Below are 23,499 nucleotides of genomic sequence, written 5' to 3' on the forward strand. Positions count from 1 at the left end.
GCCAGCTATGGCAGAACTGACATGGGAGGGTGCATCAAGCACAGTGTGTGCATGTTTGTGCTTTGCAATATAAGAACCTACAGTCTATCTGCACAAAAATATAGTAAAGTTACTCAGGTCCAAGTGGAGTTGAGGAGAACTCCATAGGTTCTACCTCAGGAGGATGCAAATCCCATAATTGTCTTGTTGTTTTGTTTGTTTGGTTGGTTTTTTTAAGTAGACAAAGAATCCTAATGAGGATAATGTACTTCTCGTCTAGAGTCTAGGAAAGCATAAGATAAGATGTAGTAACACAGCCAAAAGTATCTCTCTACAGACATTCTTGGAATTATAGTTGAAAATATCGAGTTTTATTAGATAACTAAATCTTTTGACTCTTTGCATCCCTCATAAGTAAAAGAAATCCAGACTGTTGGTAGAAACATCATTATTTATTAAGAATTTTGGTTAGTTATAAATGTTGGTACGAATTGTTGTTCTTTCTTTTAAGGAACATAATTTTATGCCACCTAAAAAGACTGAGTGTAGGTGATGGCCTTTCTTACTCTATTAGGTTACCTCATCACTAATGAAGTAAACAGGAATATCCAGTAATTCAGTGTTGTTTCTCATCATCCAGAGTTTCTTACAACAACCTTGTAAAAATAACAAAGGAAAAAAATAGAAATAGAGCTACAACTACCAGCTTTGCCAGGGGTGTGTGTGTCATGAACTGTCAAAGCAGACTTCTGCTCTTTCTTAAAGGGTTAATCTAATAAAAAGCAATTAGCACCATCTTCAGTGCAGGATTACAGATTTATCTGATTAAAATTTGAAATATTCTCAGTCATAAATGATAAAAGTGTTGATCTATGGTAAGCTGAGATCAACTGTACTATCTACCGTGCTGTATGGAAGACATAGTTCAAAGAAGTTCTTACCACTCTTTTTCAAGTAGCTTATCTGCTTGGTAGGTATATTTTTTTCTCCTTTATTTCCATCCACGTTGGGATGGAAATTTCCAGCGCATAGTTAGGAAAAAGTACTTTCTTGCTTTGGTTGAAATACCATTGTTTTCTCAAGTTGTGTGATTATATCTTGCGTTAATTTCTTGAATGTCACCCCCATGTTCACAAAAGACTCATGGGCACTTACCGTAATATGTAGCAAATATGAATGGGATGCAGTCACTTTAGGGGCCTGCTCAAATTAGTGTGAAGTTCATTAAATGAGTCAGTTACTGTCCTGATCCTCAGTCTCATCTCACATGCATGGTCTAAAGGCATGCTGCTCCTCTCAGCCCTACCACTGCTGAAGTACAGCTTATTGAATGTGTATTGGCCAGTCAGTTAGGCACTGTTACCTGTAAAGAGTTTACTGAGAACATATAGAGAAGGAGTGATGAAAAAGTGAGAACTGAACATATGAACTATGCCAGAGCAATTCAATTTTCATTGAATTTTGCCATGGTACAGAAAAACATTGTGCAGTATTGACCCAAGTGAATGCAAACATGACTGTCAGATCTTTAAGCTGGCTTCACTGTTGTCCTGTCTTTTTTTTTTTTTTTTTTTTTTTTTTTTTTTTTTTTTTGCTTTACTATTATTTCTTAACTTCTTGGTGCTAGTTTGAGGTGAAAAAAAAGCATGTATATCACTTTGAAAAAGTTTCAGGTAGATTTATTTAAACTGGAAAACAAGCTACAATATAATGCTTAATATGTGAGATTTAGTAGATGATCGAAAATTTCAGGAAAGAAAGAATTGTCAGTTTGTAACTTTTCAGGCTGTTACACTTTCTCTCTTATCTCTTTATTCATCCATCTTGCTATGATTAGTTTGGAAGTTTTAAATTAAAATTAATTTAAAATTATTGTCCTTCTGCTTACATCACTTTTAAATGAAATTCTACTTCAAATATATTAATGAGTTTACTGAATGTAATCTGTTTTGCAGAAGAATAAGATAACTAGAGTGTTTATTATGCTATGCAATTTCTCAGCCTTTGAGAAATAACTAAGATTTTTCTAGTCATGGTGATCTTAAACCATTTTTTAAATTAAACGTTACACCTTATAAATTGAAAGCCTGCTAGCTCATTCTTCAAATACAAAGCTACAATTTCAGGAAGCCTTAATTGCAAGGATAAAACAAGTAAGACATGCACATATGGCCTGAACACTTATCCTGCTGGTTAATCTTCACTATTTATACAGGGTGTTTTTAAAGCATAATTCAAAATCATGCATTACAGGAATTTCGCTGTGGGATATTCAGGAGTCCCAAGCAGTCAAAAATTGCCTTAGTCAGCAGTCCGTGCAGGAGCCAGCTTCTCTATTTTTTCTGTTTACAGCAGTAACTTATAACAAGGAGAAGTAATTTGGTGGTTTTAAGAAAACATTTTTTTAAATGTCTCTGCCTTTCTTTTAAGCTGCAGTTCCACTTTCTTTAAATCTTTACTTTGGTCACCGCAGGCCTTGGCGGTGCACATGGTCATGCTTACCCTACTAGAACCACCTGCGCTGCGGGCACGGGAAGATGCACCCTTACAACCAGTCGTTTGCCAGGTTTTGTTATGAGCATTATATTCAGCTGTGAAAAATTATCCTTAAAGATTCATTTTTTGAAATGTATTTGGAAGAAGGCAACTTCTTGCTCTGGAAATAAATGCAGTTCTGGCTAAGAACATGCAATACCTGCATGTGCCTTTTCTGAGGACCGTCTCCAATGACCTGTACCTTTGATGTTAGTAGCTTACAAGTGTGTATCGAGGGTTTTATGGCACATGGGATTAATGCTTGTGCCTTTCGGGGAAGGAGAACGAAAACTGACAGCCACGAGTCGCTAACTGGCATCTGCTTATGTCAGCAACCCTGTATCAGCTTACGCTGTGGGCAGTGGAGCAAGACACTTTCAGCCTTGCCTTCATACGTTTTGAAATTTGCTAAACAAAAGCAGCAGTGGGGAAACTGGGGGAATGTATTTTTTGCCATTTTTTCAGATGTGTAAGCGCTAAGTTTATGATGTGCCGTGTGTATGTGTAGAATGAGATTGTTACCTGAAACACCTTGAAGTTGTGCTAAATAAATACTATACTTTTGCTTTATTGCATGTGGTTTTTTTCTCGGTCTGTATCTGTGTTCCAGTAGGTCCAGCTCTGTAATAGTGCAACAGCTTTTTTTTTTCCTCTCAAGAGTAAACAGCTGCAGGTGACTTGTTCTGATGAGCAGATCAGAGGAAAAGAACAGTGATAAGGAAATGTATATACACCAGAGGGCTTCAAACAGTCTCTGTATGTGCATACAAGTCCCACCCTTTCAACAGCATATTAAATCATTGCAATGCAGTGTTGCCCCTGTTGTGAGACTGCAAAGATTAGTGAATTCAAAGGATGCAGTCAGTCAGGAGTTTTGATGGGAAACTATTCAAGTTTAAAAATCATGTGGATAAAACCAAATGACAGATCCTGTCTTGCATTACTATTTGGGACAAGGATTTATTTTGCACTATCAAAACATGTGTGAGTATGTGCATCAGCCTAAGTGTGGCTGGTCGTGTCATTGCTTGAACAAGGTTGGACTCTTGTCTAGTGAATTTTTTTTTACTTTCAATGGCCTATGTTCCCAAATTTAGGTCTGTTTGCTCCCAGCTCCTTTAGGCTGGTAGATGAGGGAGGATATTGAGGTTTCTATTATCTGATGCAGTACAGAAAAATCTTCTTTTTTCAGATAATCCTTGCACAAGTACAGATCTATCCCAACAGTTTCCTCTTTTTCTGAAGTACAAGTTCTGTTAAATCAGCTTTGGGAACAACTACTACTTCATACCTAACTATGAGAAAAACTCAAGATCTGACACACTCAGAAGTTTGTAAAATCTGGGTTCCTGTATGGTCTCATTCACCAGTCACCTGCTGAGCTGAATGAGAGCAGGGCTAGCTTCTAAGCTTTTTATTAATTCTGTGTATTAACTACTTATTTCAGCTTTTGTCTCAAAATATACTAAGTTCACCAGATTTTTAAGACTTGGTATGGAAGCCTGTAGTGAAAAATTGAGTAAGAGGAAAACAAAACACAATCAACATATCCAACCAGAATGAATATTTTTGATGCAGTCTTGTAAAAAGAACTACTTATTTTCTCATTTCACATATGCACTTTCTTTTGCGTTCCTGGTAAATAACTTAATCTCAGGTCATCCACATTTCAAGTCAAGCTTCACGTGCACTAGAAATCCAAAGCATAATGTCAGCTAGTTGCATTTTAACTTATTCCAGCTCCATATTTATTTTAAAACTCACCAGTTGTGTGAGGCTCAGCACACTCTGTCTGCATTTAAATGCATTTAGAAAGATTGGATGCTTTATTGTGAGAAAGGCCTTGTTTACTTGAGTGAAAAAGTTAATGCTCTGTAATAACACATACAACTTCTAGTCCTGGGACTCATTCACTGAGTGTTTGACTGGAGAAGTGAAATCCGCTTTGTTGCAAAGCAACACATTTCAGTGAAGCAAAAATTCCATTTCTGTTAAATCGCTTTCCAATTTTCAGGATAATGATGTGTTTAATTTACCACAAAACATGGTAAACTGCCTGCAGTATGAGTTTTGATTAGTCATTTAGATTCATTTTATTTAAGTTTAATCCCTTTTTTTTCATTTTAGTGAAAAGTATCTGTAGGGGTTTTTTGCTTAAGTTTATTGTTAGTTTTCTAGCACTTAATTTTGGCATTTTAATGCTGGCAAAAACTTTGAGTTCCTGGTTTCTGAAAGGAATGATACTTTCACTATCTGCTGTGCTAACCATGGCACAGACAGGACCCAGAAGCCATTAAAGCTTCAAACAATATGTGGATAACATGCTGAACACATTCTCCTATTTCTAATTTTTACTGTGAGCCATACGGTACCACACAGCCGAGATAATTTCCAATAGCATCATCTTTTCCTGAGCTTTCTTGACAAACGTAAATGGCTTTGCAAGTTTCCTTCAATTGTTTTCTTTTACTGCTCCAGTCCACTAAGTACTCTGATCATTCCCCACTCGTCCTCGTGTCCAGCTATGGTGTGGAGAGCTGAACATACACTGGAACAGATGGTGCCACGTGTTTGGGGATTACAGGGAGCCAACACAGCTTACCGTACCCGTTCCCCAGGACGAGGGTGGATGAAGATAGCAGGTGGCATTCCCTTCTTCTAAGGCTGCATGGGTAGGCCAAGGCGAAAGTGAAAGTGGTCTTTAGGTTCATCCCTTGTGGACGCCTTCGTGGTGCGTAAGCATTAGCGCAAATTAGGGGAATGAGTGACTTATGATAAGTTAACTCAGAAATGCATATTTTCCTCTCTTTGCTGGTTATCCTGCATTTGGGAAGTAGAAATCGTCAGGTTAAGTAATATTTCTCCCCACTGCCGCCTTCCTGCATTTAGTTTCCTTCCTTCTACTTGCGTTGCTGCACATAGCCAGTATTTTTCATCCCTCTTCTTCTGGATGGGGGGAGGAAAAAGTTGAGAGGGCTCATTATAACTTCTAAGCTGACACGTTTCCAATATCATCATATTCTTGTGGCGCTCAACCGCAAACAAGCGTTGGTGAATGGGGCGGAAGACCAGCTTGAAGGTCTTTGCCAGTCCTGCCTTGCTGGGAGAAGAGGGGTCCTGCCCTCGTGCTGCCGCCTGCCGACCCCATGGTCCCCCACAGCTATTTCTTCATGTCACCACCCCTAATGTCCCACGCAGAGAAGGGAGCCACAGCCCAGCACTGGCCAAGCCCGAGGTGGCCTCTTATAACCTCCCCTTGTAAATCGTCCTTCATTGCGGGCCTCCTAGGAGCAGGCTCCCAAAGTCTGCTCCTTCTCTTCATCCCCAGACACATGTTTACTTGCAGATGTAAGCAAAAAGCGTAAATTTTTGGAAGAACATCCGTGGGAAGCAATTTTCTTCCTGAACTCAGCGTTACTATTTTGACACTATCCCAGGTTAATCTTTATTTCAACAATGATGTGTGGACGTTTGTGGGACTGTCTGCTTAATGTATATGTACAGCTGTCACCTAGAAAATAAACTGTTCGGTTCATAGAAACAGACCACAGCACACAGAGATGGGAAATTCGAAATAATAATTGTAATATATTAACATCATCGTCTTTTAAAGATTTTATATTCACTGAACAGTCAATCTCATCTTTACCATTTAGTTCGCATAGTTAACTTTATGTTCTCCAGTTATTAATAATTTGATGGGTCTTTCATTCCTCTGCCTTTCTAGAAAACTTTTTTTCAACATGGATCTCCTAAGCCTCCGTGAGACATGGTATTCTGGGATTTGAAAAAAAACCTAGTAGTAGTACAGAGCTAGAGAAATGTTCTAAATAAGAGGTATCTGACAAAGAAATAGTTGCTGCTTCTGCTGAAAAAATAGTTCAGACTACTACAAAAAATTGGTAGAAATTTTAGTGCAAGTTCACAAAGGGAAAAGTGTACATTTCTTTGTGGCTCTAGACCTCAGGGCTGTTCATAGGACTACTCCGAGGGTCGTGTGGCTGTGTACAGCAATTTTATATAGGTTGTAACATGTCTGGTTTATTAAAAACAGTTTGGGGACATCTTGAGTGTTTGGCTAATATTACAGAATTTACACAAAATTTACTACACGTATTTATGCAAAATATTAAGTGCAGTTTGAAGAAAAAAGGAATGATGCTCTAGCATAATAAGAATAATTGACTTGGGGAAGATTTGCTATCGAAGCAAAACTTAAGAAATCTGGGAACTCAGCCTGACCATGGAAACTACTTCTCTCACCACAAATATGATATGTACATTTTATGAAACCTACTTATTACCAGGGGCCAAATTCTGTGGTCCTTATGCAAGCACAACTTTCACTGAAAGTTCACTGAGGACGGTAGAATTTGGCCCCGAGCTATTTCTTTTCCACAGAAAATTACTTCATTTGTAATTTCCTCTTCTTATATTTCTCAGTAACTGCAGAAATGTGAGCTAGTCATTTAATTTCAAGTGAATAAAAGCTTTGAGGACTCTCTGTGAAATTGCAACTTTATCTTTCAGTGTAATAGAATAAAGGAGTATATTTGTGGACGTGATGTTTTACTTAGAGGAAAAAAACCTATTTGGATAACTACAAAGACAGGAAACCAATGTAAATATGTGAGTTTTTCCATCTAAGTAAAATGAGAAAGATTTTGGGTTTTGAACTGAAGAGCAGTGACTTGGGATGTTACAAACAGCTGAATTAATATTGGACTTCTGGGACGTTTCTGCAAGCACAACGCAGCCACAAGCTAGCGCTGAATGAGGTCTGGCTTACTTACATTACCCCAGTTAATTTTATTAGTATGGTGCTCAACCTTGGCTGGTATATTCACTTCTCTGAGGCTAATAGAAATATGTCCATACCGCTCTGTACAGTGCCTTGTAGACGCAACCAGTGGGGAAGTGGAATGGGAGAATAACGGCACCGAATATATAAGAGGCTGAGGCGAAGGCTGGGATTTGGCTCTTGGAGCGTGTGTTTGGTACCCTGCAAATTCAGATTCCTCAGAGAGGAAAGGGGGCCAGGGCTGCTTGGAATCCAATGGCTGAGTCAAAAGCTGCTGCTATTGGTGTAATCCTGAGCAGGAGAATATGCATAGTTCATAAGCAGCTACTACATCTAGCATCCCTTTTGGTTATTTCCATTATGTGACCAAAGATGTAGCAGCCATGCAGGAGAAACAAACAATGCATTGCAGCGTTTTGCTGTTAGCGTATGTCCACGCAGTACTTTGCCAGCGGCCGTGAGCGCGTCGTTCCCATTCTCCTCTCTTCGCCAGACCCATGAGCGTAGCTAGCACGGCACCGAGCCCGAGCTCAGTGCTCCCAGCCGGGACGGAGCCAGCCTGCAGAGCTGTTCTGGAGCTAATTTCATCACCCCAGCTTTGGTTTACCTCTAAAGGCACTGCCACTGCAGTTCATTTCTGTAAATAAACTGACAGCTTGAATTTTCCGCCCTCAGCTCTTTGTGTTAGCAAATACATTTAAAACAATTGAGTTTCAGGTTTTAGCTGTGAGTTAGCTTTCTTTTCCAGACTGAATTGCGTTACTACCGATGCTCTTTGAATGTGACTTACCCAAGATTAATTTCTGAATTATGTATAAATTGTTTAATCACCTGTGAAACTTCACGACTTTCAACTTTTCTTTTCATTAGCTGTGAGATGAATGTCAATTAAATGTGTTTGGAAGGCCAGAGCTTGATGGCACATGCAGCAAACACTGCCGATGACTCTGTTTCATTTAATGCAGTAATAATAAACACTCCACAGGCAATATTTCAGCAATCAAGAATGCTTTTGCAGTTTTTTCTATCTATATGTGTTTGGCTAAATGGCAAAATTGGGTCGGGGAGGTGCGGGGAAAGGGTAAAAAATGAGTCAGGCTTATTGCCTTAATGTAACCTTCCTGGCTGAAAGTATATTAATTGGCAAAATGAATTACCTCAGACTAGAGCAGAGAAAGGCCTCCATTGTGCGCGGCCGTGGCGTGAAACCTATATTCTTTGGCTTGCACTTTCTTTCCTCGGCGTCGTGACCCATCCCATCCGATCAGCAGGCTTCAAAGTCAGCCTGCCGAGATTTATAGCACCCTTCAATTGGAAGCTCTTTCGTTCAGTCCGTCTGTGCATTAAGCCGAGTTACTCTGAAGTATTTCATGGTGAAAAATCTCCTTCCTGTGCAGAAGTTGCTCCCAGCTTCTTCCCACAATGTAGCGTGGTGGTACTTCAACCCGCAAGGGTTAACATGTGGGAAAATGGGTCATTATTTTTTCTTTTATACAAGAGCTTGGTGTCTGGAGCCCTTGCCAGGACCACATGAGACCCGAGAGCAGAGCCTGCTTCTTTCCCAGCCTTAAAGTGGAGGTCCAGCAATAACCTCAGGTAGTATCAACCTAATCATCTGCTGGGTTGGAAGGACTAGGGCGGTCACGCAGGCGCTGCCTGTGTTTCATCAAATGACAGCTCCCTGTAATACGCTTACCTTGCGGCAAGGACTTGAACCAGCCTGTGGCCCAAAGCATTTCATTATCATCGCTTTTTTCCCAGTCCAGCAAATGCTGAATTGTTCTATCTGTTCGAGATTGAAGGGGAAAGTGACACAACCGTGGGTAAAACAAGCATGGTCATCATCTGTCTTTTGAGTAAAAGGGGCCATAACTCATGGGTTTTCTGCTTCACTATCACTCTCTCGTCCTCCTTTTTGTTATGTGTTCAAAGAAGGTAATGATCCCATTTTTTTTCAGGGACCCTCAGTGAAGAGTTTGCTTAGCAGGAGATCTCTTGCTGATTCTTGGCTGAAAATAAGTGTAATAGACTGGCAAAACTAACGTGAACTTGTAAAACTCTTAAGTGTCCTTTTTTTTAAATTTGACAAAGGAAAAGCTTAAGACAATAAATACTGAGAGATTGCACATGAATAAACATGCTATTTCTCACTCATTTCTGCTCATTGGAGTTAAGTGTTCGAATAACAAGGAGGATGAAAGCCATAGGTTAAATAAGTTCAGTCCAATTTCCCATAAGGCAATATCCCATCCGAGTGAGCATTATCTGATGCTATAGACAGTTGCTTCTACGGAGAAATCGAGTCTGAACAGGGCTGGAGACTGTGCAACCTTCCCACCTGCTCAGAGAAGGTCTCCTCAGGTCAGGGGTGCAACCGGCAGTGGAAAAGCCACGCGGAAAGCTGGGGTTTGCCACTGTTTCCACTCTATTTGTTCTGCGGATAAATAAATTGAGGGCTGGAATCTTCATGGCTGTCAGTGTGCCACCTTTGAACTCCTTCTGTTAGAGAAACAGGAAAGTCAACCACATGTTCAAATTGGTCCTAATTGTTACAGGAAGGCTTCTGAGCGATTCCAAGACCATCTTTTTCCACTGAGCTTGTATTACAAAATATTTCTGGAATTAGACGGAGCAAGAAAAATAACAACTTTTTTTTTTTTTTTCTTCTTTCACAACTTGTATCTTATGTCAAGATGCCTTTGAAAGAAATGTGACCCTGTCCTGTACATTGAATTGGCTTTCTTGCTCTGTGACCTGTGACATGCTCAAGCGCTAGGCTTTAAATCAGGGATGGCAGACCTCGGATTAGCGTGGTGGTATTTGTAACCTCTAGCATTTCGTATCCCGCTTTCCCGCAGGATCTCCTGCCCTCACTGGCACTGGAACCATTGCTGTCACGGTGGATGATGTCAATGACAATGTCCCCACATTCGCCTTTAACGTGTATTCTGCCACTGTTCCAGAGGATGCTCCTACGGGGACAGATATTTTGCTCGTAAACTCCTCAGATGCTGATGCTTCCACAAATGCTGTTATTAGGTAGGTCGTTTACTGTTACTGTATGTAATACCGCCTCGTACCTTGCCTGAAGGTTTTTTTTCCCCAGTGTCCATCACCAACATGCCATAAAGCTGTAAGACAAAAGGACAGCTGTATATGTGTAGCTAAATTATTTTGGCAAATCTGGCTTTTGTTGTTGTTGTTGTTGTTGTTCATAGGCTTTTAGAATTATATTAAGGACAAATAGAGTTGCAGTGTTATTTTAGGTTTTTACTAAGGGAACAGCAAACGAGTTTAACTTGCACCTGAATGTTAATAGGCTAGATTTATATTTCTCAATAAGTGTAGAGGTAGGTGAATTAAAAAAATAGAAAACCAAAGAAATACTGAAACTCCAAATAATACCACAACTGGATTAAGCACTTCAGCTTGCAGTCTTTATATATAAATTCTCTGCATAAAGGAATACAATAGAGGCTATGAATGATCATCATTAGTGACTGCCATGAGCTTGTGTAGCCTTTTAAAAGGCTTTTGCCATCTCTTTAGCATAGCTTTTAGAGTTGAGGCCTTGTAATGAAGGATATCGTTAATAGACATAATACAAATCTTTTAAAACGTATTCCTGAAGAAGCTAGAAACCATTGTTCTTGGAGGCTGACAGACTTCTTAAATATTAATCGAAGGAGGTTTCAGGAAGGTATTGGTGGGGAAGACGAAGATGTACTTTTCAAACATCATTAACGAATTTGCTACAAAAGCTGACTTTGGGGCAGAGTTAATTTTTTCTTTTTTTTTCACTTATGTTCAAATGAAACCACTCACCCTAAAAAAAAGTAGAGAATGTATTTTGCAGCTTTAGTCATCTTTAAGCTTTAATTTTTAAGCTAGGCAAATCTAGAAATCAGTGTCACATTTTGCATAAAAATGTCCAAACTAGCGGATAGTGTTGATTTTGTGATGGCATTCGTATGTTTGGGGAAGGCTTCAGTATCTCACTTTGAACCTTAAATGGCTTTTCAAACCTAACTGTAGTTTAGAATACTGCTTATGCAGACTTGGATGCATTTATAATAAACTGGCCGAGCAGGTACAACATCACCCAAGACGCTAATACACGTTACACTGCAGACCACTGAACAGGCAACAGAAACTACTACCTGCCTTGCCGCTGCGTTCACATCTTTTCATATAGTAAGCAATTTTCACTGAAAGCCAACATGTTCCTTGGGTAAATTTATGGTTAGCTAATGTCTTCAGTTTAGAATGAAAATTACAGAAGGTGAGGCATAAAGTTTATCCCATTTAGAAAACCAGTAAAAGTTTTGAATTTGGCATTTTTTCTCTAAGTGCCAGGTGGTTTGCAGAGCTCAGTTGATGCAACCTAACCGTGCACTGGGCTGAACACTGGCCATTCCCAGTTTCACAAACAAGAGTAATGAAGATGCTGAGTGACATGACAAGCTGAAGAGTATCCACTGAGGACTGATGTATTGTGAATGGAATACGAAGCAGATTCCTGTTAGTTATTAATCAGAAGGACACATAGGTAATCTCATCACATTTAACTGTCATGACTGCAAACACCTGTATCTCTGTTTCCAAACTTACAAAACAGGATATGAAAGTAGCTGCTTTATTTACTTTTGTTAGTTCACCTCAGTTCATTTTTCAAAGTCCATAAGAATATCACTGTGATTGTCACTTTTTTAAAAAAAGGAAGTAAAATAAAACAGAACTATGTTATGGCAAAGCAAGTGTGTATAAAATACTGTCATATTTTCTTTCCAATTAGCTACAAGCCAGAAATAGAAACTTGATGTTTTGGCATTTTAAATATTTGAAAAGCATCCAAAATTACCATTTATTAAATTGTGAAACAGCGAAGCTTTTAATTCTATTCACTCTTACTCTAAGAAACTATTTCTGGCAAGCTCCTTTAGAAAAAAGAATTCCATACAAAGCATGAATGATTGTAATGATTGCATCCCGTAATCAGAAATTATCAGGGTGCTCTCAGAATTCTTTAGTGTGGTTGAATTGCTTTAATATCTTTGCCATTAGTCTTTGTCATTCACTCAGTACCTCACAGGAGAATAGTTGATAAAAATATTATTTTCCTTTGTAAGTAGCTATTTAAAAATTGTTTTCAGGTTTTGTTTTACACTTTTTAGACTCAGGAACATACTTTGTTTTTCTTGGAGAGAATTTGTCCAGATTCAGCATGTAGAGTAATGCAAATCTTAAAATATGCCTGGTATTACAAAACTGGCAAAAGCCAGAGGGACCAGAATGCGTAAGGTCTTTTTGTCAGAGGTGCTGAGCACTCAGAACTGTTTTTCAGTCCTGTTAGACCCTGTTTCAAAATCAAATCTTTGGTTTCCAAAGATGGTACATAAAATCCTCTGCTAAAATTTTCATGCTAAGTCAAAAAATGGACTGTGTTATGCAGGAAGTAGGTAATCTTCTGCAAAACTGTTACATGTCCATGCAGGCCAACTCTTTTTCTCTTATTTCTGGTGATAACCTGTGAAGTCATTAAGGGAGGATGATGACGTTGTTCACAGCAATGCACACTTGAGCAGTCTTGTTAAAGATAGTATAGATATGAGGGATCAGCACAGACTAGTCAAAAGGCCAGATTTTAAGCACTTCAGCCAAATTCCTTTTATGCCAGTTGTCACTATTAAAGTTTCAGGGTTTGGTGGGGTTTTGGTTTTTTTGGTTGGGGTTTTTTTGGCTTGGGTTTGGCATTTTTTTGTAACTGTGCTGAGACACAATTACATTGTCCAGTTGGTTTGCATGCGGTTGTACTGGGATATAACTCCGAATATCCTACAGCAAATGTAATTTGTCTTTTTTTAAAAAAAAGTTTTCATATCATCTTTCCAATGCTAAAGCTTGAGCCGTTCTATATATGTGGAAATACAGAAGAGAAACTCTCTATCTTCTGCAGCACCTCACACAGGATTAAAACATTGCAGATCACAGATGAAATTTGCCCATGCTGCTGGTATTTAGGGAGATTTAAGTGGTGCTTTAGGCTTTGTGCACATTCTTTCCACCCTAGATGCACATTGCTATGGCTGGAGAATAATTACATATGGCCATCATATTATATCATAATTAAGCAGTTAAAGTATGCTCATGGCATTCTGTAGAGATTAATGACTGAACAGGAGAAGTTGCCACAGCTTATTACACAGGCTGGCTATCAATCCTCTAGGTAAAGCTTCTGGCCTGTGTTATTATTTCTGTCATAACCTATTCTGAATTTAAAAAGGTGAAGATAGGAATATTATTCTCTTTCATAAAAGCTGTTTTCTTCTGAATCTTTTATAGAATTGTATACCTCAAAAAAGCTGCTGCTGTGCTGTACCAGACTTCTCTGAAGAAGCAATGCTAATCGCAGCTGTGTTGGGTTTTATCAGGGTTATAATACTGAATATGGGAATTGTTCATTTTAGCCAGTTTTTGTTTTCTTTGTTTTGTAGAAAACCAATTATCTGAATTAATAAAAAATGTAATATTAACCAATTACCTTTAAAAATATGGCCCACATATCTTTGAGATTCATTCTGTACAAACAGAAGCTGATTAAGCATTCAAAGAAAAAGGACAAATTCACTGTGCTAGTAAGCCAGAGGTAGCCCGAATGACGCACTGCAGTAAGCACACAGTCTTTTCTTATCAAATCAATTTTTGCACACACACACACCAATGTGTGCATGTATATATACACCAGTCAAGGGTCAAATTCTGGTCCCAATTAGTCTCTATTAACGTAGCTCTGTGGTTACTCATTTGCTATGAATTACTATGAATTAACAGTGAAATCTTGAATAGCAAAACTTAGCTCAGTATCAGGAAACAATATGAATTATGAATCCTCATATTATTTTTTAAAATTGCCATCCTTTTATTTCAGAAATTAGTATTTTTTCTAATTATATTCTGTGGATTCAGTTAAGAGGTATGTCAGCCTTTTGGAATAATGCTTAATGCATTTGCCCAGGGAAATCAGTACTAGAGGATGCCTCCAGCAGGCAGTTTTGAGAGTATGTCTTGACTGTATCTCTAAATGTACAAATGCTCATTCTGCTCCTCACTTATTAGAAATCTATCTGTGTTAAGCAAGTACGCTTGGAAATCCCCAGAAATGTCATTTATGACAGGTCTGAAAATACAGAAAAGAAAAGAAGCAAAGACAGATGGACAGTCAGAAGAAAATGCGTGTGTTGATACCCATCAGCATGGTGGTCTGAACAATATGGAAAATTGTTATTATGTTAAGGCAGCAGGCTGCCTTATGAAACACTAATTGAATTTTTCTTCCTTGGTTTTTCTTTGAAACAGCTATAGGCTTACCGGTGGCAATTCACAATTCACAATCAACCCATCAACAGGACAGATCATCACCAGCGCTCTCCTCGATCGAGAGGCAAGGGAGAACTACACTTTGGTGGTGGTGGCGAGTGATGGGGGCTTCCCCAGGGCTCTCTCCAGTTCCACCAGCGTGCTTGTCTCCGTCGCCGATGTGAATGACAACCCACCCAAATTTCAACACCATCCCTACGTCACCCACGTCCCATCGCCTACCACTTCAGGTAACCTGATCAGTGGCAGTGCTTGGGATACTTCAGACTGCATAAACATCTTAATGAAATGCAAAGCTGTGCCACAAGAAATGTTTCTGAGATGTTCCTCTGCAGCTGTTTTCCAGGTTTTATCTTCATGTTGGGTAGGAATGAATAATGGCAAGGCTCAATATATCACTTGCAATTTAGCAATTTTTTTTAGATTGTTCCTTCCATCCAAATTCAGTTATTTTCCTGCAGTTATGTAAAGAAGACATAGTGTAAATGAGCACCCACTCAAACAAATGATTAAATCATTTTGCTGCGGTTAGGAAGGCAATGGCCTCTTTTTTTCCTCTGCAAGTCTCCTCTTGCATGTAGATGTTCTTTTTCCACCCTGAGCAATTCTTAAAGAGAATTTTATCAACCTCTTCCAAAAAGGCCATATCTAGATCAGATGTTAATTATGTTGCCTTTCCTTGAGCCAAGTGTTGAAGTAAAATAAAATAAAAGCAAAGCCAAGCAACAACCTTCCTTTTGTGGAACCTACACCCAAATTAAAGTGACTTTACTAATGCAGGAACTAATTTCTGATTCAGTTTATGTTTAAACAAGCCTTATTAATAAATACATTAGAAATGGGTAAGTCCAAAATACTGATACCTTCTATTTGCAGAATTGTCATTGCAAGGGGAAAGAAAGTAGAATATGTGTATTTGCATGAGGGTGGAGAGAATTTGCTGAAAGATTCTGCTATTTTGAGATTTTTTGCTAAGATTTAAAATGGACTAATACTGCAACCTCCATTAGCTCAAAACAATAAAAGGATTTTATAATATGCTCACTGTATTACCACAGATTCACCAAACTGCAGTCACAGTGGTTGGCTGTGGAAGTCGGCGACACTGTGTTTTCATGTGAATATGCAGACATGGGTATGTGATGCCTACAGAGAGGATTCCAAGACAAATGGTTTACAAAACAAATTTTCTTTTAAAACAACAGAAAGAAGGGCTTTTTTCCATGTCTTGAGTTTTCTCTCTAAATTTTAAACAATTGCAAATACTTCTCCTTTTTATGGAAGAATGAATTTATTTACATTTCTTCCCTGTTTTCAGAACAGCATTATGAAATTATTTTATTATTGCATTGTATCTTTGTGTATTCTGACTAGGGCACAGTGCCTTTGTGTGGTTTGGGGGGTGGGGGGGTGTCTTTAAGTGTGTTTGATGAAGAGTACACTTAGGTTTAACTGATGTTTTGTGGCAATATCTTTTTGGATGGTTTTTGTATGTAACCCATTATAACTACAAACATATAGAAAGCCTAAGCTATGTTTACTCTGTTTTTAACTTAGCAAAAACCTAGGGATGCATGTACTTTTTTATTTGCAACTTCCTCAGTTGATAGTTCACTTTCATTTAAAGGGAAATGTTAATATCTTTTCACATTATTTTGAAAGACTGTTGACAATGATGTTACTAGCAGGCATGGTGTCCATTAAAACAAAACAAAACAAAACAAACAACTTTATTGCAGTCCAATGTAGCATCTGCAATAGCTTTTCCAAAAAAAACCCCCAAACCCTCATAACTTGATCAAGACTTGTGCCTTTATTCCAATCACAGAATATCTAGTGCACGTTTTGGAAGAAAAAGCTTGATTTACTTATTATTTTTTAGTAAATTTTAAAAGGGGGAACTAGTAATAATAATAATTAATGATATAATTTGCTTAAATGAAGCAAAAATCTTAATGTTTTCCTGTCCCATTTCTCACAAGGGTTCAAATACTGAACTTGTCTAAATATTTCTCCCCCTGGAGTACAAATCACTGCACATGACAAATAGTGACATGAAGTATAGTTTTAAGGGGACACTGTCAAAGTCATTCCTGCCTGTAAATGATTTTGCCTTAAGAGGTTGAAAACAACATGATTTTTATACAGGAATGGGTATTTTCTAAATTTCAATACCAGTAAAACATCAACAGTGTTCTGCAAATGGGTTGGACAGTGTCAGATTTGAAAGACGTGCCGTGCATTAGATCTGTAAATTCCAGTGCAAAAGGACACCCTGGATTCTCCTTGCAGATAGGCAAACGTAAAGGTTAATGCAAATGGTGCCCGTATAGTCGAGCTCATTGTGAAGCATGAATTTGAAAGACCTGAAATGTAGTATATTCATGTTATTGCACTGGTGTGCAATAGTTTTGTATTTCTATATGATTTTACCCCTATCTCAGAGGACCAGTGTGCTTTTAGAAATGCAGTCCTGTTAGTTACTGTCCTCAGAAAACTCTTACAATGTCAGAAGCAAGAAGCTATTGGGGAAAAAGGAGCAGCATCTGGGGAATAGGAAAAAAAGGGGCTGCAAGGGAAGGTGAGTGTGTAGGGTAAATGTCCATGGGTGCTGCTTGTTCACTTACGTAACCTTAATAGTCATTGAATTCCAGGGTTTTTTTAACCTGGACAAATAAACTATGAGTAATTAAAAAAAATCAAAATAACATTCAATCTTGGTAGATTTATGGCTTTCATAATGTGAATGTTCTAGAAGTGGGATGCTAGGCTTCCAGAAAGTTGCAGGTCCATTTTCCAGTGCAGATGTATATGCAGCCACTGACATCTGTACATGCATTTCTCTGAATGCAGTGACCTACTTTTCAAACCCCCAGTTTTTGGCTGCGTGCATGTCTTGCGGGTTCACAAACTCACCTACCCCTTGCTGAACTTAATCATCTTGTGACAAAACCCGTTCGTTTTCAGAGCACTGTACGGAAGAGCATACTGCTCCAGGACATGCTTCCGAGTGAAAAGCTGGCATCACGTTTCCTGCAATCAGTGCATTCACTAAAGAACTGCCCTTACTTTGTGCTCCATTTCAGGCTCGTTTGTGTTTGCTGTGACCGTCACTGATGCGGATGCTGGCTCCAACGCTGAGCTCCATTATTCCCTCATGGGGAAAAACTCCGACAAATTCCACATCGATCCAGCAAGGGGGGCAATTCTGGCTGCGAACCCGCTGGTGGGAGAGTCCGAAGTCACCATTTCTGTTCACGTGAGGGACGGTGGCCGGTACCCCAAGACAGACTCTACAACCGTCACCGTGAGGTTTGTGAACAGAGCAGAATTTCCTCGTGTTCAGGCGGATCAGGAGACCTTCACGTTTCCTGAAAACCAAGCGGTCGGTACACTTGTCACCACCGTCTCTGGATCTTCAGCCAGAGGAGGCTCCTTGTCTTACTACATTGCCAGTGGTAACCTGGGCAGCACCTTCCTGGTTGACCAGGTGACAGGACAGCTTTCTGTCGGGCGGGCTTTAGATTTCGAAGCCATACAGAAATACGTCGTTTGGATCGAGGCCAGAGATACGGGCTTTCCTCCCTTTTCTTCATATAAGAAACTGGAAGTAACGGTGATAGACGTCAATGATAACGCACCGGAGTTTGAGCAAGATCCCTTCATTGCAGAAGTTGTGGAAAACCTGTCCCCACGGAAGATACTAACGGTGGCTGCTGTTGACAGGGACAGTGGTCTAAATGGACAGTTAAATTACGAAATAGTTGAGGGCAATACAGAAAATAGTTTCAGTATCAATCAAGCCACTGGTGAGATCAGAAGCGTCAGGCCCTTGGACAGGGAAAAATTGTCTCGATACACACTAACTATAAAAGCTTCAGATAAAGGTACCCCACTCCAGAGCACAACTGTCAAAGTTGTTATTAATATTTTAGATGAAAATGACAATGCTCCGAGGTTTTCCCAGATATTCAGTGCTTCTGTGCCTGAAAATGCACCTCTGGGTTTTACGGTAACCCGAGTCACGACGTCAGATGAAGACATCGGGGTGAATGCAGTCAGCAGGTATACCATAAGGGATACAAGTCTCCCATTTACCATAAATCCCAGCACCGGGGACATCACCATCAGCAGACCACTAAACAGGGAGGACACAGACCGCTACAGAATCAGGGTCTCTGCACATGACTCTGGGTGGACGGTGAGCACAGATGTCACCATATTTGTCACGGATGTCAACGACAATGCCCCACGATTTACAAAACCATCCTATTACCTGGAGTGTCCGGAGCTTCCTGGGATTGGGTTGAAGGTCACCCAGGTTTCAGCCACCGATCCTGATGAAGGGTCAAACGGCCAAGTCTTCTACTTCATAAAATCCCAGTCTGAGTTCTTCCGAATTAATGCAACCACAGGGGAAATTTTCAACAAGCAGTATTTAAGGTACCAAAACTCCAGTGGTTCAAGCAATGTCAACATTAATAGGCACAGCTTCATTGTTACTTCTTCAGACCGAGGCAGTCCTCCATTAATGAGCGAGACAACTGTCACCATTAACATAGTAGACAGCAACGACAATGCACCACTGTTCCTCACTCATAAATATTTTACTCCTGTTACTAAGAACGTGAAGGTTGGCACAAACTTAATTAAAGTTACTGCAGTGGATGACAAAGACTTTGGCTTGAATTCTGAAGTGGAGTACTTTATCTCTGATGAAAGCAAAACTAATAAATTCAGACTGGACAGGAGTACAGGCTGGATTTCTGTGTCATCTTCACTAATGGCTGATTTGAACAAAAACTTTCTGTTTAAAGTGAAAGCAAAGGATAAAGGTAATCCTCCACTCTCATCCGAGGTAGCAGTTGAAATAGTAGTAACAGAGGAAAATTACCATACACCCGAGTTTTCTCAAAGCCGTATGAGTGTTACTATCCCGGAGAGCCACTCTGTTGGAACAGTGGTCAGGACAGTTTCAGCCCGTGACAGAGATGCCGCTATGAACGGATTAATCAGATATAATATTTCCTCTGGAAATGAGGCTGGTATCTTTGCTATTAATAAGACTACCGGTACACTGACACTAGCAAAACCACTTGATTTTGAGTTATGTCAAAAGCATGAGCTAGTTGTTACTGCCACAGATGGAGGATGGGTGTCCAGAACAGGCTACTGCAGTGTCACTGTTAATGTCATTGATGTGAATGATAATTCTCCAGCATTCAGCCCTGAGGACTACTTTCCCAATGTGTTAGAAAATGCCCCCAGTGGGACCACTGTTATTCGTTTAAATGCCACTGATGCTGACTCTGGACCTAACGCTGTGATTGCATATGCTATTCAGTCCTCAGATAGTGACCTCTTTGTCATTGACCCCAATACAGGAACGATCACCACCCAGGGATTTTTAGATTATGAAACAAAGCAAAGTTACCATTTAACGGTAAAGGCTTTTAATGTTCCAGATGAAGAGAGGTGCAGCTTTGCTAGTGTCAACATTCAGTTAGAAGGGACAAATGAATATGTGCCCCGTTTTGTGTCCAAGCTTTATTATTTTGAGGTTTCTGAGGCAGCGTCCAAAGGTACTGTTGTAGGTGAAGTTTTTGCAAGTGATCGTGATATGGGAACTGATGGAGAAGTCCACTACCTTATCTTTGGCAACAGCAGAAAGAAAGGCTTCCAAATAGATGAAAAAAGTGGCCAAATCTATGTTTCAGGACCTCTTGACAGAGAAAAAGAAGAACGAATCTCTTTGAAAGTCCTCGCGAAAAATTTGGGGAGCATTCGTGGTGCAGATATAGATGAAGTGACTGTTAATATCACTATACTGGATGCCAACGATCCTCCCGTTTTTACCTTAGGAACCTACAATATACAAATCAGCGAAGGTGTTCCTCCAGGCACCCATGTCACGTTTGTGAGTGCCTTTGATTCAGATTCTGTCCCCAGCTGGAGCAGGTTTTCCTATTTCATTGGGTCCGGCAATGACAACAACGCCTTTTCCATCAACCCGCAGACAGGACAGGTGACGGTCACTGCAGAGCTGGATCGAGAAACGTTGCCTGTGTACAACCTGTCTGTGCTGGCCATCGATTCGGGAACGCCGTCTGCTACAGGAAGTGCCTCTTTATTGGTAACTTTGGAAGATATCAATGACAATGGCCCCACCTTGTCCACCAGCCAAGGAGAAGTCATGGAAAATAACCGCGCAGGAACTCTCGTGATGACGCTTCAATCGTCAGATCCTGATCTCCCTCCGAACCAAGGTCCCTTTACATATTACTTGCTCAGCACCGGCCCCGCAACCAGCTACTTCAGCCTTAGCACCTCTGGCGTGCTGACAACGACGAGAGAGATTGACAGGGAGCAGATCAGTGATTTCTACCTGTCGGTGATTACGAGAGACTCTGGTGTTCCCCAGATGTCTTCAACAGGAACTGTGCAGATTAAGGTAATAGACCAAAATGACAACCCGTCTCAGCCCAGAACGGTAGAAATCTTTGTTCACTATTACGGAAACCTCTTCCCAGGTGGAATTTTGGGCAACGTAAAGCCACAGGATCCAGATGTGCTAGACAGCTTCCAGTGCTCCCTCACCTCAGGAGTCACCAGCCTCTTCAGCATTCCCGGGGGGACCTGCGAGCTGCACTCGCAGGCGAGGTCCACAGATGGCACGTTCGACCTGGCCGTCCTCAGCAACGACGGGTTGCACGGTGCTGTCACCAGCAGCATCCGGATTTTCTTCGCGGGCTTCAGCAACGCCACTGTTGACAACAGCATCCTCCTCCGCCTGAGCGCCCACAGCGTGCGGGATTTCCTGACGAATCACTACCTCCACTTCTTACGCATCACCAGCTCCCAGCTGACGGGGCTGGGCACCGCCGTCCAGCTCTACGGGCTGTATGAGGAGAGCAACCATACCTTCCTGATGGCGGCCATCAAACGCGGCAACAACCAGTATGTGAATCCCAGCGGCGTGGCCACCTTCTTCGAGAGCATCAAAGACGTCCTCTTGCGCCAGAGCGGGGTGCGGATCGAGGCTGTGGACCACGACTGGTGCCTGCAGAGCCCCTGCCAGAACGGAGGGAGCTGCCTGAGGAGGTTGGCGGTGAGCCCGGCTCTGAAGAGTCACGAGAGCGTCCCCGTCATCATTGTGGCCAACGAGCCTCTCCGGCCCTTCGTGTGCAGGTGCATGCCTGGGTACGATGGGAGTCTGTGCGAGACAGACATCGACGAGTGCCTCCCTTCCCCCTGCCACAACGACGGGACGTGCCACAACTTGGTGGGGGGCTTCTCGTGCAGTTGCCTGGAGGGCTTCACCGGCATGGCCTGTGAGAGGGACGTCAACGAGTGCCTTTCCAACCCATGCAAAAACGGTGCCGCCTGCCAGAACTTCCCGGGAAGCTTCAACTGCGTTTGTAAAACTGGGTATACAGGTACGCTTTTACTTCTCTCTATATTACCATCAGAAGAGATGGGAAGAGGGTGGAAACGTGCCTTTTTAGCACCAGGTTGTCTGAATACGCGCATCCCCGATAGGTGAGGAGGTCGTGCAAAGTGAGGTATTTGTAGTTATGAAACCTCAGAAGACCAGGTGCCCACAGTATTATTTTATTTTAGCTCTGTCCTCAGGCAAATCTCACTTACCTGATTTGCATTAGAACAGAAAGATTTTTACAAGAGCTATTTTAACTTATTAAATGTGTAGAAACCTTTTCCAATGTTTAAGTATGATTTTTCTGTTCTTGTTATTGTTAGGCATATTATGGTAGCACTTCAAGTCTGCTAGGAGTGTGCCAAGCAAGAAAATCACCCTCTGCCCCAAATTGCTTACAGTTGTACAATGCAGAAAACAGATGAGAGATATGGGGAAAAAACAGAATTCAGGCAAAATGATCAAGCATGCCTCTTCTGTATTTTGTACCCTTGTCATTTATTTTTTTTCATTAACAACAAAAATGTCTGCAGCATTCCTACCTCTTCTGAGTATTTTTCTCTAATATTTATTACACATTCAAACATAGCAGCATTTTATCCCTAGAAAAGCAGGCTGATGTTTGCTTCTGTCATGAGTATGATATTTAAGGAAGGTTCTGAACAATTTTAACCATTGCTTATGGCCACTTTTTACAGACACCATAAAAAAATCTAACCAGAGAAGATAAGGTAAGGCTTTCATTACCTTTTCTAAGGACTATTTCTGTATCACAGATGCCCCAAGGCAGCCCAGGTCGGCACAGCCTTGCTCATTATGGTGTGGGTATTCGGGCTTGCCACCACTGCCACCAAAATTCATTTGTAACCAGTGGAGTGATCAGGGGGTTATTGTTCTTTTGGGTTTTTTTTCTTAAACCAGGTTAGTACAGGAGATGTGATACACTTTATTACAAAGGACAAGGTTAATCAATTTCAAAATAAGGGTATAACTACTTCATTTAAAGCACAGCTACAGCAGTGGATACATATTTGGTGTGAAAGGTCTGTTGTTATAGAGGACACTGATGTGATCTTTTTTGTGAACCTCACAAATATACTACTGAGCCTCAGGTCAGGAGCAATTATTGTTAATTGACAAGCAGTTCTAATTAAGTTACCACTCCAGGATTTTATTTCATGTTGTATTCATGCATCAAATTATTTTGCCAGGAGCATGGCAAAATAATTCTAGGGCACCTATCCCCTGTAACTAACTCTTTAGGTCATTAGCAGCAGAGATTACATGGGCAGATGCTTGCTGTTGCAATGAAGCAAAACACTTCATTAAGTCTAGCAGCATGCTATAGTGTATGCCTCTAGCCTATAATTTA

General features: G+C 40.5%; 1 protein-coding gene across 1 annotated transcript in view; it reads left to right on the forward strand.

Moving 5' to 3' along the window:
• Nucleotides 1-23,499, forward strand: part of FAT4 (FAT atypical cadherin 4) — a 150,281-nt gene that overhangs the window by 98,701 nt on the left and 28,081 nt on the right. The window contains exons 7-9 of the mRNA XM_049815189.1: nucleotides 10,174-10,354; nucleotides 14,672-14,922; nucleotides 17,779-22,128. Of these exons, the coding sequence (XP_049671146.1) occupies nucleotides 10,174-10,354; nucleotides 14,672-14,922; nucleotides 17,779-22,128 (4,782 nt within the window). The remainder of the gene's footprint in view (nucleotides 1-10,173; nucleotides 10,355-14,671; nucleotides 14,923-17,778; nucleotides 22,129-23,499) is intronic.

The sequence above is a fragment of the Accipiter gentilis genome, chromosome 12, assembly GCF_929443795.1.
Source record: "Accipiter gentilis chromosome 12, bAccGen1.1, whole genome shotgun sequence".
Taxonomy (NCBI): Eukaryota; Metazoa; Chordata; class Aves; order Accipitriformes; family Accipitridae; genus Astur; species Astur gentilis.